This window comes from Cajanus cajan, chromosome 4, assembly GCF_000230855.2.
Source record: "Cajanus cajan strain Asha chromosome 4, NIPB_CcT2T_4, whole genome shotgun sequence".
Classification (NCBI taxonomy): Eukaryota; Viridiplantae; Streptophyta; class Magnoliopsida; order Fabales; family Fabaceae; genus Cajanus; species Cajanus cajan.
In genome coordinates, this window is record NC_138520.1 from 53740696 (window position 1) to 53756616 (window position 15921).

Sequence of the window (15921 nt, forward strand, 5' to 3'; positions counted from 1 at the left end):
TCTGCCGCGGGTTTGGCGCTGCAGGCGGGCTCATCGCAGGGGCCTGTCCGGACCCAATATCTGTCCCATCGCTTTGGGAAGGGGATAGATACGGTGCGGCTGGATCACGTGAGCGCGTCCGCCGACATGGATTCATTGTGGAGCGCGGGGGTGACCGCGGAGAGGTTCTTTCCTCAGGGTTCGTTGAGCTTCGAGGACCAGGGATTGATTGACAGGATCGGTCCCGAGAACAGTTTTGATGCTGCCCAGGTCATGCTGTAGAGGGTGATAGGCATAATGAGTCACTAGAAACCCAAGTGGGGCCAACAGCGAGAAGACTTGGCCAAGCAGCAGCAGGAGCTGGCTAAGCAGGAGCAGGAGCTGGCCAAGCAAGAGCAGGAGCTGGCTAAGGTGAGGGGCCGACTTCAGCCATGGAAGGAGGCGAACGAGATCCTGAGGGAGGATAACAAGACTCTCACCGCGGCCCTTGATGAGGCGAAGCGGCGGGAGGCTGAACTCCGGACTGCGCGTAGCGACCTTTTGCGGGTGCAGAAATCTCTTGAGATTGCATTGCGGTCCAATGAGGCTTATGCTTCTCGGGTGGGGGAGCTGTAGGAACTCGCCACCTTCTCCCGGGCGCGGGCCCGCTCTTTGGAGGACGAGGTGACGTCCTCCCGTGACCAGGTGCGGGTCTTAGAGGATGCTATGGCCTCTCTAAAGGGGGAGTTGGCAGCAGCGGCTGAGGAGCATCTCCGTAGTGAGGCCATTCTGGGCGGTCGAGAGGATGAGATTGCTGCGCTGAGAGTAGAGCTCGCAGAGCTGGCAGCGGGGAAGGCGGTCGTGGAAGGACGGCTCGTCGAGGTGGAGCGCTCCGTCGTGGCGGAGCATAAGAGGGGCTTTCAGAAGGCTGCTCGTCAGGCACGACTTCTTGCTCTCGGGTTCGACTTCTCTTCGATGCATGTGGAGAAGGTGGTCCGTCGTGGGAGGATTGTTTCGGAGGACGATGTTAACGACAGTTCTAGTGAAAATACCTCCGCCTAGGCTTTCTTTGTAATTTTTGTTTCCTTTTTCTTTGGCTTGAATTGATGTACTGGATTTTGTGAACTTTGTTTGTATACATATATGTATGTTGCTCTATTTTGTTCGTTTTTGCGTTCAATTTTGGCTGTTCGCGCTGTTTGAGGCACATGTTTGGTGTCTGTTATATGCTTTTGTATCGGGTGATACTTCTACCTTGAGCTGGTGAAGTCGAGGTTCGAGGCCGGCCTTAGTTTTTTGCTTAGTAGGGTTTTTCGTGGGAGTTCGAACTCGGCCGTAAATGAATGTGTTAAGATTCGTATTCGATCTCGAATTTTGACTAAGTAATTGTTGTGAGAGTTCATAAATGACCCTAGGCTGTAGTCAAGGTCAGAATTCGACCCTAAGTCGGTCGTGCCGGGGTTCGAATTCGACCCTGGTATCGAGAGTGGGGTGTGCTTTGCCAGGGTTCAGAGTTGTCCTCAGGTTAGTGGTTTGGACTCGACCTTAAGTGAATGATTGGATTAAGGTTCGTATTCTGTGTTGAGGTTCGTATTCGACCACGGATTTGAATTAGGCGATTTGGTTAGGTTCGGACTCGACCTTTAAGCGGGGACATCGAGGCTCATACTCGACCTTATATGCTAAAGGAGGTTCGGGCGCGACCTCAGACTTCTGTTTGAGTGAGTGTTTCTGTGAAGGTTCGATGACCTTGATTTATTAGCGTCGAGGTTCTGAGCCGACCTCAAGCCGGAGTGTAGTAAATTGGATAAGTGGTCCATGTCTGCCCTTAAGTTTAGGGTCATGTATGTTTCGTCATGGATCGAACTCGATCTCGGATATGTGGTTGGGACTCGGCCTCCGAATGAGTTACTAAGGTTCGAACTCGACCTTTGACAAGAGCGTCGAGGTTTGTACTTGACCTCGTAATTTGCGAGTTGGTTCCATTAAGGTTCGGACTCGACCTTTAAAGAAAGCGTCGGGGTTCGTTCTCGACCTCGGATTTATGTGACTTAATTGTCTTGAGGTTCGTACTCGACCTTCAACGAGGATACCGGGGTTCGTTCTTGACCTCGGATCTGCGTGAATGATTGGATTGAGGTTCGCACTCGACCTTCAACGAGAATACCGGGGTTCGCACTCGACCACGGATTTTCATGAATGATTGGATTAAGGTTCGTATTCGACCTTCAACGAGAATACCGGGGTTCGTTCTCGACCTCGGATTTTCATGAATGATTGGATTAAGGTTCGTATTCGACCTTCAACGAGAATACCGGGGTTCGTTCTCGACCTCGGATTTTCATGAATGATGGTGGTTCAATTTCGATTTTTACAGTAGGTAAGAAAGCAGTAGTTGAGAAAGGAATAGGTGAGCAAAATGGAGAATGTTATTAAATGATTTTGCGTGCCTCGTTAAAAACCCTCTCAGTTGGGAGCTGAGGCGGGAAAAGAGTGCACGGTTTCGTTTGTACAAGTGGGGGAACAGAATCTAATGGGGAGCGGTGGAGGGACTCCCCTTGCTTTCCTTGTCGGATGAGGAAATCCTCAGGCTTTCGGCGTAGCATTGCCGAGCTGTCTTCTGGTTTGCTCTGACGGAGATGATCTTTCCGTCATTCCCTAGGAACTTCATGGTGAGGTGCGGAGTGGATACCACCGCACCGAGGTGGTTTAGGGTCGGCCTCCCGATGATGATGTTGTAGGAGGTGTTGGCCTCCACGAGGAGGTATCGGACCAAGATCCTCCTTGTATCCGGAGGTGTTCCAAAGATTGTCAGCAGGTCCACGTATCCGCGGGTGTGGACCCGTTCGCCGACAAAGCCGACTAGGGGCTCGGTGTGTGGCTGGATTAGAGAATGGGGGACGTCGAGCCTGAGGAATGTTGGCCAATACAGGACGTCGACCGAGCTCCCTTGATCGATGAGTGTCTTTTGTACTTCCCAGTTGGCGATCTCTACCATGATGACCATGGGGTCATCTTGGTTAGGGCTGATTCCCGCATAGTCCTCATCGAAAAAAGAGATCGGTGGCGAGCTCTGGTGCAAGATCGAGGTGGTGGAGTGGGCGCAGTTGATGGTTCGAAGGTGTCTTTTCCGGGCCGAGCTGCTAGCGCCTCCTCCGGCGAAGCCGCCTGCGATTGTGTTAATGATTCCCCGCAAGGGGCTGCTTCTGTCTCCTGACTTATTTCGGCCTGTACTGCGCCGTTAGCATTTTGCTGGGACCCTGTGGGTAAGTCTGTGCGAGGTCCTGACCCGCGACCTCTCCCGCGTCCCCGGCCTCCAGAGCCACCTCGGAGACCTGGCTATCGCTGGACGTAGTGGCCAAGGTGGCCTGCCTGGATAAGTTCTTCGATGCGGTCTCGGAGCGTGCGGCACTCGTCCGTGGTGTGGCCATAGTTCCTGTGGTACCGGCAGTGCTTGGACTTGTCAGCACTGTTTGGTGTGTGGCCAGGTGGTGGGAGGTCTAGCAGGTTGTTGTTACTGGCTTCCTCCAGAATGTGGACTCTTGGGGCGTTCAGAGGGGTGTAGAAGTCGTACCTCCCGACTCTGTTTGTCCTGGCCGACTTCTTGAATTGGTTGTCGTTGTTGACTTTAACCTTGTCTTTGTGGCCCTGTTCTGGTTTGGCGGGGCCCTTACTGCGAACCTGGTCGCGGAAGGCCGCGTGCTCCTCCATTTGAATGTAGCCGGCGGCGTGGGCGCGCAGTTCGTCCATATCGCGGGGGGCGTCGCGACACAGGCTATCGACGAACGATCCGGGTTTCAGTGCCATGAGCATGGCGTGTAGGGCGACTTCCGGGTTTAGATTCCGGATTCGGAATGATATGTTAGAGAAGCGCTCCATGAAGGCCCGTAGGGGCTCGTCGTCGTTCTGTCTGAGGTTGGCCAAGGCGGCCGAGGTTGTGTGGTGAGGTCGGCTAGTGGCGTACTGTGCCGTGAACCGTCGCACCAGGGTGGCGAAACTGTCGATGGACCCTACCGGCAGTTGGGTGTACCAATGGAGCGCGGGTCCTTTAAGCGAGGTCGGGAAAACCCTGCACAGTATAGCGTCACTGTTAGTGTAAGGGTTTACCTGACTCGTGTACGCGTCGACGTGCTCATCGGGGTCCGTAGTGCCGTCGTAGCGGTCAAGGTGGAGGGGCTTCCACCCGCGGGGTAACGGAGTCTCCATGATGCCGTCCACAAAGGGATGACGGCGGAAAGGCTCTTGGCCCTCGGAGACATGAGTGGGGGCCTTGCTGGTGCCCTGCCTTGATCTGTGCGTTGATGCATGAGACCGGTGCGTGGCGGGCCGTGAATGTGGTGCCTTGGTGGTTGCTTGGGAATGGGAGGTTGAATGCGCCTCCTCCTCATGGTCACCGTTGTCGTGCGGTGGTTGGCCGGGGCGATGCCGGGGGATCTGGGCGCGGATGCGCTCGTTCTCGGCGCGTAGCGCCGCTAGGTTTGCTTCGTTAGCGGTGCGCATCGCCGCGAGGTCATTCTCATGCTGGACACGCATATTCTGGAGGTCGGCATCGTGCTGTCGCCACATCTGCTCGACTTGTTCGACCAATTGCCTCAGGGTCGCGGTGTCGCTGTCCATGGTAGTTGAATTGCTTGTGTTATCTGTTGCTCGTCTAATGTGGCTTCTTGTAGAAACCATGCAGGTGGCCGATGAGAGCTTGGTCTGATCGGCCCCACGGTGGGCGCCAAATGTTCTTACCGGAATTTGGTCGTGGGAGTGATCCGTCCAGTAAGATCGGTGAGCCTCCTTTGCTGGGTGTATTGGTGCTCCGAGATGGGGGAGGTACCTGCAAAAGAGACTCCGATGCTAAAGTTAGGGTTTGCATGAGTAATAGTCTCATATATATAATGCACGTACCTTGAGGTGATCTAGGTTTGCCTTGGGCTTTTGGGCTTGAGATAAGATATATCATGATATGATATGATATAATTAAAGGGCGGATCTGGTCTTGGACGAGATCCTCGGAATCAGGTATGATTCGCTCAAATGTCGGGCTGACGTCATGCACCGCGTGCCCGGGGTTACTTATTTGCAACGCTAATCCGGGCTAGGAGTCCGGGTGCGAAGTACGGTTAGTACAATTATTAAAATATTTTATCATAATCTTTTTATTTTCTTTTGATATATTTGTTTTTGATATAATATTTAAATATTGTATAATATTTATTTTTTATTTTATTTTGATATATTTTTTGTTTTTAATTATTTTTAGTAGTAATTTTGATATATTTGTTTCTTTAATTATTTTAAATAGCTGATTATTTAGAAGAAAATTATCGAAAGAAATAAATATTTACAATAAATTTATTAAAAAAATTATTAGAGAGAAGTTTATTGAAGGGAGGTTTTTGAGGGAAGAAGTTATTCCCTTTATATGAACTATAGATAATATAATTAACAATTATAAAAAATTATATAAAAGAATTACTATTTTTAAATATATAAATTATATTTAAAATAAATAAATATATAAATACTTTTAAATATATAAATTATATTTTAAATTTATATTAAATAATTTATATTAATAAATAATTATAATAAATAAAAACTGAATTAAATAAAAGATTATAAAAAATTTCACAAACCTTCCCATTAAAGCAAGATACTTAAAAGCATTCTTACATGAAATAGAAATTTGTATTTAATATATAAGAATTGAGAGTGAATAATTTTTAACAAAATAAACTCTCTTTTTTTTATATACTTTTTGTATGTGTTTATTTAAATTGAATTTTTAAAATAATTTTTTATCTGAAAAACAACTCCTATCTATTTCTAAACAAACTCCCAATATATGAAAAACAACTCCTATCTTTTCTTTCGACTTTCACTTGTTATCTGGAGATAGTCCATTAGTTCTTATTGTAGGACGGTTAAAAGGTTGAAAACGACAAGAGAAGTTTGGTAAAAGCAAAGAAAAAATGGCACCGAGAACACGTGCTGCATTCCCTACTACGGTGTCGCTTCCCATCTCTATCTCTTTAATAACGTCATTCAATTCAAAACCACTTGTTGTGACACTTCGCTTCTCATTCCTCGTTTCTTCACGCCCAGATTTCCTTTATATATTTTCTGTTTTCTTTTACTCAAAACAATAAATAAAAAAATGTTGAAGCTTTCGTGCAATGGGTTGGACCGGGTGCACTCCCTGGCCCAATGCGGCTTCGTGGGCCGGCCCGCTTGTGTTGTCCCTCGCCGGAGGAGGAGCGGCGCCGACGGGTTCCGGTATCAGGGCGGCAGGGCGTTTCCGGTGGTGGCGGCGGTGGTGTCGGACAAGGGCGGCGCGGTGGTGAACCAGGTGGTGGCGGAGGCGGGAACGCTGGCGGACCGGCTGAGGCTGGGGAGCTTGACGGAGGATGGGTTGTCTTATAAGGAGAAGTTCATTGTGAGGAGCTATGAAGTGGGGATCAATAAGACTGCAACTGTTGAAACCATTGCTAATCTCTTACAGGTCTTGAGTCTCAATTTTCAATCTTTAATTTTCAATTTTCAATTTTGATTTGTTTGTTTATGTGGGGACTTGGATTGTTTCATCTCTTTTTTTAATTGATTTGAGATTTTGAGCATATGGTGTTTCTGGGTCATGTGCATCTGTGCGTGTTTTAGATTGGGAATTATGATTTCGTTTTTCTTAGTTAAAAATGAAGATTTTTGGCAATTTGGGGTTGTTTGGTTCCTGGTTGAGTTTTTTTTTTTTTTTTTTTTTTTGCCTCTGTAGACTGGAAGCCTTTTTGAAAGCTCAAATTGAAGATTTGTGGTATTTGAGGTTATTTTCTGTATGCTTCGTAGTTTGTTTTTTGCCAATTTTAGTAGTGCAGATTTGGATGGCACTGATTTAGTGAGTTGCTTTCATGGAGTATTGGATTATAAGATTTTGGGAATGTGTGCTTTGGTTTTCTTCTCCGTGTTTCTTTTTCGTGTTAGTACTAATTTGTTTCCTTGATTTTAACGCCCTGATTAAGAATAAGGGTATTTTTGGATAAAGTTTTCCATAAATACTTCTAGGAGAAAAAAAAATGAAATAAGTTTCTCCTTAAGCTAAAACTAATTTATGCATAGGTTAAAAATAAAATTTTGGAGAAGCTAATAAGAGAGAACTTCTACATAAGTTAATTTTAGCTTATAGAGAAACTTATTTAATTTTTTCTTCCTATTTTTCTCACATAGAAGTGCTTCTGAGGAAGATTACCTAAACAAATCCTCATTGTCATGTTAAGAATTAGTACTCTGATTTCTTGTCTTGGTCTTGTGAAAATATTTAAGTTCTTTTGATTATAGTATCCTCTTGTTATTTTTTTAATGCTCTCAAAAAGGTTTGCTTATTGTAATACTATTATTGTGTCCTATGTTGGAGACAAGGCAGTCCCTGAACTCGTCCAAACAAAAAGATAAAAATCCATTGGAAAAGAAATGTTTTATTTTTTATTTTTTTATTTTCTAAAGTATCAAATAAATTTGGATGTCTTTTAGAGTTTGATTAAACAAAAAGCAGACAGATCTCATCTGAGGAGCTGAATTTTTTGAATATAATTCCTCAAATGAATTTCGAAATGCCTGGTGACTTTGTGTTGCAGGAGGTTGGATGTAATCATGCTCAGAGTGTTGGATATTCTACTGACGGTTTTGCAACCACCCCTACAATGAGAAAACTGCGTCTCATATGGGTGACTGCTCGCATGCACATTGAAATCTTTAAATACCCTGCATGGTGGGTTGTTGTTCTTTAGAACACAGATTATAAACTCTATTTTGAAAAGTTTAACTGAGATGACTCCAACAGGAGTGACGTTGTTGAGATAGAGACATGGTGTCAAGGGGAAGGAAGGGTTGGAACAAGGCGTGATTTTATACTGAAAGACCCTGCAACTGATCAAGTTATTGGAAGGGCAACAAGGTAAGGATTTTCCCTTGAAATTGGATAGTTGTGATGCTTTTAGATGTTTTTCCCTTGTTAGACTGAAAGACCATGTAACTGATCAAGTTATTGGAAGGGAAGCAAGGTAAAGGATTTTCCCTTCAAATTGGATGGTTGTGATGCTTTTAAATATTTTTCCTATATTAAATGGTAAATATCATACTTCTGCACTATAGTCTGCGGAGTTTTTTTCTGGCATGGCTCCTTTCAGTTCATATATGGTAGATGAATTAATCATCCGCAGGATATGCATTCATTGTATAGGAGGATATCTAACAACTTTTTTATTTCTGGGCAACCTTGTAGAGAACCCATCACTTGCTTCTCCTTTTTATCTACTCTTTTATTGCAGAATCTCTTTCCTCATTTCAGCTCATTATATTTTATTTTGGTACCTAACCATCGATGGTAAGCCTACCTATATGGCTATATAACCTTATGCTATTTAGTGGCAAAAGGATGGGAGACTAAGCTGCTGGCAAAAGCACATAAATAATACTGTCCCAAAATCTAAATCTGACAGAAAACTATCCTTAGATGCAATAATTAAAAATTAATTCCTTTGCATCATGAAAATTGATGCATCTATAAATTTTGACATGTTATATTTTGTTGTACACAATAATGTCTGGTGCAATAATATGTTTTTAAACACTTTCATATAGCTGACCATCTACATTTAATTGTTTCAGCAAATGGGTAATGATGAATCAGGACACCAGACGACTCCAGAAAGTTTCTGATGATGTTCGAGAGGAGTATTTGGTTTTCTGTCCTCGAGAGCCAAGGTAGTTACTTTTCTTTATCATATACTGCTAATGCATTACAATATATCCAAAGTTTGCTAGATGATTTGCTTTATTTACGTGCTCAGTGTTCTTAATCACTATCATTATAGTAATAATAACAAGACGATAAGCAGAATTTGCAGAAGAGATAATAATTTATTGGGCATCTGACCTCACTAGTGCAAAGAAGTTACCCTACTTGGTCAATATTCTATATCTTTATGGTTCTTACCAGAACAAAATAAAGTATATCATATGATCTTGCATGCATCAAAAGTTCATTTCAAAATGACACATTACAACTTTTAATTGGTGGCAGGAAGGAGGAGCTTACCTGCTTGAAATAATTTGTGGTAAACTGCAGTTCAATTTGTTAGTTAAGCCAATGATTAGGTAGTAAGGCACCACTGATGAGGCTGTCATTGGATGGTCAAATAAACTGAGACACATAATCATATTTGTATTATCCTATATATTGAAAATCACTTGAATTTATGAGTTGAAATCTAACACATCAAATTTTGAGACTTCTTATACTTGCTATATCAAGTCAGGAGTTTCCAGTTTTGCCAATTTCAAGGTTCAAACTTTAACTAATTGGGAAATAAAGGTTTTTTGAGGGGAAAGGTATAGGTTGAGGGAAGATAAAAGGTTGAGCACCCCTCAGCCCAACTATATTGTATGTTTATGTTTTAGTGGGGGAAGGGGAATATGTTATGCTATCCTACACATTTGTTTTTATTGGAATTATGCGATGTAACAATATTGCACTCAATATCCCTTGCTTTTTTATATTACACCACCTCAATGCATGTAACAAGTAACAACATTAAAAACCAGGAAAGGTGTATGTTAAGGGGAAGGATACAGGTGTTATGTTGTTATATAAATTGAGGGAGGTTTGTGTAAGATGAAAAAATAGAGGGATACTGAGTATAACATAATTAAACATCAGGTGGTGAGTGTAATTTGTCACACACTCGCACTGTTATGAAACAGAAAACAGAAGCATGATATAAAGGAGAAAGAACAAGTCTCTGGTTTCGATTAACCCCAGAACAATTCTGGCACAACTGGGTAGTGAAAATATCACTCCAACACACCCCAAACAGAGTGGCCTCTCAATTCACTGTTCTTAAGACTCAAGAAATCACTGTCGCCTCTCTAAATCTGTGTCTCCTTTCCAAGATCCCACATTCCCCAAGACACACAGCTGTCACAAATCTTAACTAACTTCTCCCCAAATATGGATCATACTTTTTTTCCTCCTTAATACACCCTCATCCCCTTTGTCATATTTGGATATGTCACAACATTACAAGGTCCATGTTGCTTAGGCCTAACAAATGCCTCCAATTCCTTTGGACTAATACACACCAATATTATTTGTTGATTGGTACTCAAACATGTTTCACAAGTTTGTTTCACCAGTAAGTCAAAATTAAGGAATATAAATATGATTTTTTCATTCCTTCCCTCTCTGTGTGATATATTTCTTGAAATAATAATTTAGCCTAGGATTGTAGTTTATATTTTGAATGTCAATGAGAGAGCCAGAGAGGAAATAAGGAAACAGGATGTGTTGTCTGTCCACCTCCTTGGGTAGAAACCTAAATAGATCGGTATCAGAATTCTTGTTCTAAACTGAAAACAAGCCTTTAGAGGTTAACTGAATTTACCTCACTAAAACTCTTCTGAAAATTTGGAGAACCACTATTTAAAGATCATCCTTTTTCTGAACCTAATAACCTTTTAGTTCTTTATCAATTAATTTTGACCGCATAGACTTCTAACTGCAAAAATAACTTTCTTCACTCCCTGCTCTTAATCTCTAGGATTCTGTTAGGAACCCAAATTAGAAAAATATAAGAAAGAAAAGAAAGATTGTATTTCTTGATTGAAATGGAACAAAGAATAGGAGAGGTAACTCTCCTCCAAGGGTTTACCCTTCACAAAGGATTTCTCCATTCACAAACAGTTCATGCTCAATTTACAAATGAAAATATCTGAATGAGTCCCCTCTGTTTTAGTCCTCCTATTTATTTATGTCACCAACCCATTATAACAAACTAATATTCTAACTCTCCTTTCCAAAGTCCTAACAGATTCTTGACAGAGAAATAAGAGATTTATCATCACCAGCATCATCATCATTATTCATAACTGGTTATTGAAATTATGATACAATTTCTGTCAACAGCATAAATTTGGATTGTATTACTTTTAGTGGCTTCTTCTGGTGCTCTTCTTTAGGAAAGGGTGTGAGGAAGTTTCATAGTGATTTCTGATAAAGTCGTGGAAACTCTTACAGTTTTACTACACATGCTAACTTCCATTATTTTAAAGATGAGACTTGCTATAAAAAATTAATCTGTTTTCTTTGGTAATTGATACAAAAAGTTGATTTTTGAGCAATTTTTTCTGGCATAGTTAGCATGCTACAAGTAGCTTAGTTGAATTATTATGGACCAATGATAATACTGCATTGCTTGTCTTGTTACTGTTAGTGGCTTGATGTGTGTCAAATTTCAATATCCAGGCTGGATTGCTGCTTAACTTGTAATTAGTTTTTGTTTTCTCTTTCCAATTTCTTTTCTGTGGTTTTAGGTTAGCAATTCCTGAGGAGGATAGTAATAGCTTGAAGAAAATTCCGAAATTGGAAGACCCTGCTCAGAATTCCAGACTTGGACTTGTGGTATGATCATTTGGCTCAAAGAACCTTCTTCTGTTCTTTTTTTTTTTTTTTTTTTTTTATGGAACAAGCACAAAGGAAGGAATTTCATTGGTGGGAAAATTGTTAGCAAGTCCATCATATTTAAAGCCTGGCCTTCTCATTATTGACTATCCCTTTTAATTTTGCAGCCAAGAAGAGCAGATCTGGACATGAACCAGCATGTTAACAATGTCACCTATATTGGATGGGTGCTTGAGGTTGTTAGATTGTCTTTTCTATTTTATTGAGATACATGCTATTTTACATTTTAGTGAGTTTATTAATCACAAAATCAGCTTTTGGATAAACAGTCAATATCATGTTCTCATTTCATTTTACATTCATGAATTTTCTTGTAATTTTTATTTATCTATCTCAAGGTGCAATTATTTCAAAATTAAGAAAGTGTCAATTACTTGATTACATAACTATTATGTTCAAATTTTATGATATTTGGTGGATTGAATATGTTTTTAATCTTTAAACTTTTGTTGATTTTCACTTTTAGTTTTTAAACAAATTTTTTACTAGGTTTAGTCTTTCAACACTTGCTGTTTTTCACTCTTAGTCACTGAACTTTTCTCCCATTAACATTTTTGGCTCCTAACATCAAGTTTTTTGTTCATGGAAAAAAAGTTTAGGGACTAAAACCAAATAAAATTTGTTGAGGGGACTAAAAGTGAAAATTGACAGAAGTTCAAGAACTAAAATAATATTTAATCCTATTTGGTATCTATGATCAAAATCACAATTATTAATAATTCAGTAGTTGGACTGACAATTTACTTAAATTGTTCTCATTTCATATGTTTCCTATACACTTTTATGTATGTAATCCTTGTTTTCTGTTTCGCAATGTTTTTTATACTTGTATGTGTTATTTCTTCAAAATGAAAAGTAACTGGGGCTTGGATTTCATAAATCACTTGGATAGTTATATTGATTCCTATATACAGTTCTTTTTCTAGAATATTCACAATTTTGTAGATATGCCCGTTTTGCTTTTAATTTTTTGGTTACAAATTTTCTTTATGTTCAACACCTAGAAAATAGTAAGTAAGAAACAGCTTGGTTTTGACCCATTTCTAAAATTAAGATTAGGTTTTTCGAACAAGTAACAAAAATTCAATTTAATTCTGTATTTTTGCTCTAGATCTTAATGAAAAAGAAAATAAAGGAGAAATATGTTTCAACTTTCAAGTATTAGCTGATAATTTAAACAGTTTCAACAAACTGTTATGAAAGCAACCAATTGAAATCTTGTATCAAGAAATGCTCTGTGTACCATTATTTTGACAAATGAATGGTCAAGATTATGTTTGGAGTAACATATCTTTTGCTGGACCACTGGAAACTAATATAACTGAGGTCATGTTTGGAGCAACTTTTTTTATTTTTAGCCCCAACTAAAGTTTGACATTGATATAAGTTATAACTCAGGTTTTTAGATCTTAGATGTGTAATTAGAAGTACAATGGTGTTCATATAATGATATTATTATCTACAAGATATTAAAAGAATCAGTGAATTAAAGTTGAAAATAATGTCAGGAAGATGTTTTAAATACTGTTTATAGAAATGAATTTTTATGCACTTCATTGGATTTGTAGTTCCTTTTTTTCTTTTTCTTCTGGATTTTTGCTTATGCTATTATTTTTCTTGTCATAAATACACATACTAGCTAAATGTCTGTCTTACTTTGTCAGAGCATGCCTCAAGAAATCATTGATAGTCATGAGCTGCAGAGCATTACCTTGGATTACAGACGTGAATGCGGACAAAATGACATAGTTGATTCCCTCACTAGTGCGGAAATGATCCATGGTGGTGCCGAGGTGGTTCCAGAACTCAAAGGAACAAATGGATCTGCCATGGCAAGGGATGACAAACAAGAACGCCAGCAGTTTCTGCATCTACTTAGGTTGTCTACCGATGGACTTGAGATAAACCGAGGACGGACCGAATGGAGAAAGAAAGCTCCAAGATGAAAACCATTAAGTGTGCTTCCGCCTAAGCCTTATTCATGATTCTGCTTTTTTTATCTTTCTTGTGTTGTTTCATGTTTCCAGGGTTGTCTTATCAATTTTCCTTCATTATTTTGCTTAGAGTTTGCACGCTTGATAGGGCCGAGAGCTAGATTTTGTTTCTGCATTCTTGTCATGCTCATAAATTTAAATTGTTGTCCAAATCCTGTAGTTAGATTGAATAGGTTGATATCATTTTCTGATACATTGGCATCAGAATCCTTGAATATCATTGTATCTTAGGGGAGCTTTTAATTTATATCCAGGAACCTGAACAATGTGTGTTCTTAAAATAATTATTTGAAAATTATTCAATTTGCTCATTATCCCGTTTCATATTTAATATTTCCGGGGTGATGCGGGTATACTTTTAATATTGTTGCTCTCTCCTTTTGATTGTATGTGTCAAAAGTGAATATTACTATCAAAATAACTTATGCTTGTTACCATTACGGAGTGCAGTGCATGTTTATCAGGAGAATGTAGTATTTGTGATGGGAATTAAGGTTGCTGTTGCAATAGCTAGTTTTAAATTACATTTTTTTTTATTTAAATTATTTAGGATCTTTAACTACAAGCTGTGTTGTTCAAAGTGTTACTTTAAAGTTGCTGTAAAATGTGTCATTTTTTCACTGTATTTTTCGGTGGTGATAGTAGCATATAGTTGTATGCATTTATCAGGCTATACAAGTTTACAGTTTACACCCTTAGCAGAATGGTACAATCCAAGTTTATGAGATCGCCTCAAATTTGTTCTGGCCCATAAATTTTTTCTAAAATGTAAAAAAGTATTTATGTACTGTTCAGTCTTTTACATTTCGGCAAATCAAAAGCACTTCAAGGCTAGGCCATGCATAGCCTTAATGAGGAGGTACTTATTTATTGCCTAATGAGAAACATTACTTACCAGCAAAATGTACCAGATGTTTGAGTTTTCAGTTCATCGACAGTAACAGCTGAGTGGAATTACACCAAAGTAATAGAGTATGAAACTCACTTTTCTTTATTTGAAAAGTTTTAAGAGACACCCGTAAGCATAATATATGTACTTATGCTCATTCTCTCTTCCTCATGCCAAATATGTGGACAAAGCCACTTCAACAACCGTTCTTCACATAATACATAATGTTGGCCTCATTGTTTGATTTGGTACTAAGGTTATTCTCCAATTTCCATCGGTGCAAGCAACCTAATACCAGAGGCCTAGTGCTACAATGGTAAGTGATCTATATCATGACAGGAGAATTTCATATAAAGAGAAGGGAAAGGAAATGTGTCATTTTCTTCTGTAGTTCTTAACCAATTCGAATGGCATGGCAGATTTTACCTATGAAAGACTTTATCTGCAAATTGGAATACATGTACTACTTTGCTATATGACTTATTGATCTTGTCCATGATCATTATTTTTATATTGTTTTTAAATAATATTTTAGTCTAATTAATTTATAATTTTAAAAATGATATAATTCAGTCAGTTGAACAAAGTGTGTGAATTGTTGTAAATTTCTGTTTACCAAGTTGAATTCTAATAAAAATAAAAATAAAAATAATATTTTTAGTATTTTTTTTTACACCAATAATATATTTTTCTAGTATTAATCCCTTATAAATAACTTTTTTTTTTTTGCTATTTATTCCACTTTAGTCCCCCATAACATTTGGTACATGTTTAATTAGTTTTGGTAATATGTTGACTATATTATTTAGTCTCTAAAATAGTAATATATGAATATAGTCAACATAAGCACTAATTCAATGTGAATGGAATATTATACGGACTAAAGTTAAGGAACTAAAGCTAAAACAACCTTTTATTTTTTCAGAGATTAAAATAGGTAATACTTTTTTCTGTAGGAACTAAAATAGGAAAAAAAATTGTATATTATAAGAACCAAAATTATTTAACCTTTTTTTATTATATATGAAAATCATTGTATTATTTTTTTAAAACTATCATGTTATATATATATATATATATATATATATATATATATATATATATATAAGTGTGTGTGAAAAAACTATTATTATCTTAGTATAGTGAAAGTTTTTAAAACTATTGTATGATAATCATCATAAAAAACACGCACGAAAACCAAATGCAAATCGACTACCCCATGTCCTATTTTGTTCAATGATAACTACCAAACACTGCACACAAAATAATAATAGAGTATGCTACCAAAGTCTCACTCAAAGTTAATATAATAGAAAAACAAGATTAATTTGGATATGTGGATTTTAATTTTATTTGTATTGACACTATTAATTAGATTGACCAACCTTATTAAATAATACGTCAATAAATTATATAAGATTAGTCCAATTTTTTTTAGAGTTCATTAAAATTTTCAAAATAATATAAAAATCATGCCTATTATAAAATCTTTTCGACTCACATAAAAAGAGTCCATTTAATTGGTTCACGAAATATAAAATAATTGATATATTCCTCTTCATTTTATGAAACTTAGAAAG

At 38.8% G+C, this 15921-nt stretch overlaps 1 protein-coding gene across 1 annotated transcript; it reads left to right on the forward strand.

The window, feature by feature from the left end:
• The first annotated feature begins 5985 nt into the window (after positions 1 to 5985).
• On the forward strand, positions 5986 to 13763 carry LOC109816385 (oleoyl-acyl carrier protein thioesterase 1, chloroplastic). Its single transcript, XM_020381382.3, has 7 exons — positions 5986 to 6451; positions 7575 to 7708; positions 7781 to 7894; positions 8608 to 8703; positions 11311 to 11398; positions 11566 to 11634; positions 13123 to 13763. The coding sequence occupies exons 1-7, from the start codon at positions 6107 to 6109 to the stop codon at positions 13402 to 13404; spliced, it is 1128 nt and encodes a 375-aa protein (XP_020236971.1). The 5' UTR covers positions 5986 to 6106; the 3' UTR covers positions 13405 to 13763.
• Positions 13764 to 15921: the final 2158 nt, after the last annotated feature.

Coding starts and splice junctions, on each gene's coding strand:
- LOC109816385 (XM_020381382.3), top strand. CDS start 6,107: ATGTTGAAGCTTTCGTGCAATGGGTTGGACCGGGTGCACTCCCTGGCC. Junction 7,895..8,607: donor GTTATTGGAAGGGCAACAAG/GTAAGGATTTTC, acceptor TAATTGTTTCAG/CAAATGGGTAATGATGAATC. Junction 11,399..11,565: donor ATTCCAGACTTGGACTTGTG/GTATGATCATTT, acceptor TTAATTTTGCAG/CCAAGAAGAGCAGATCTGGA.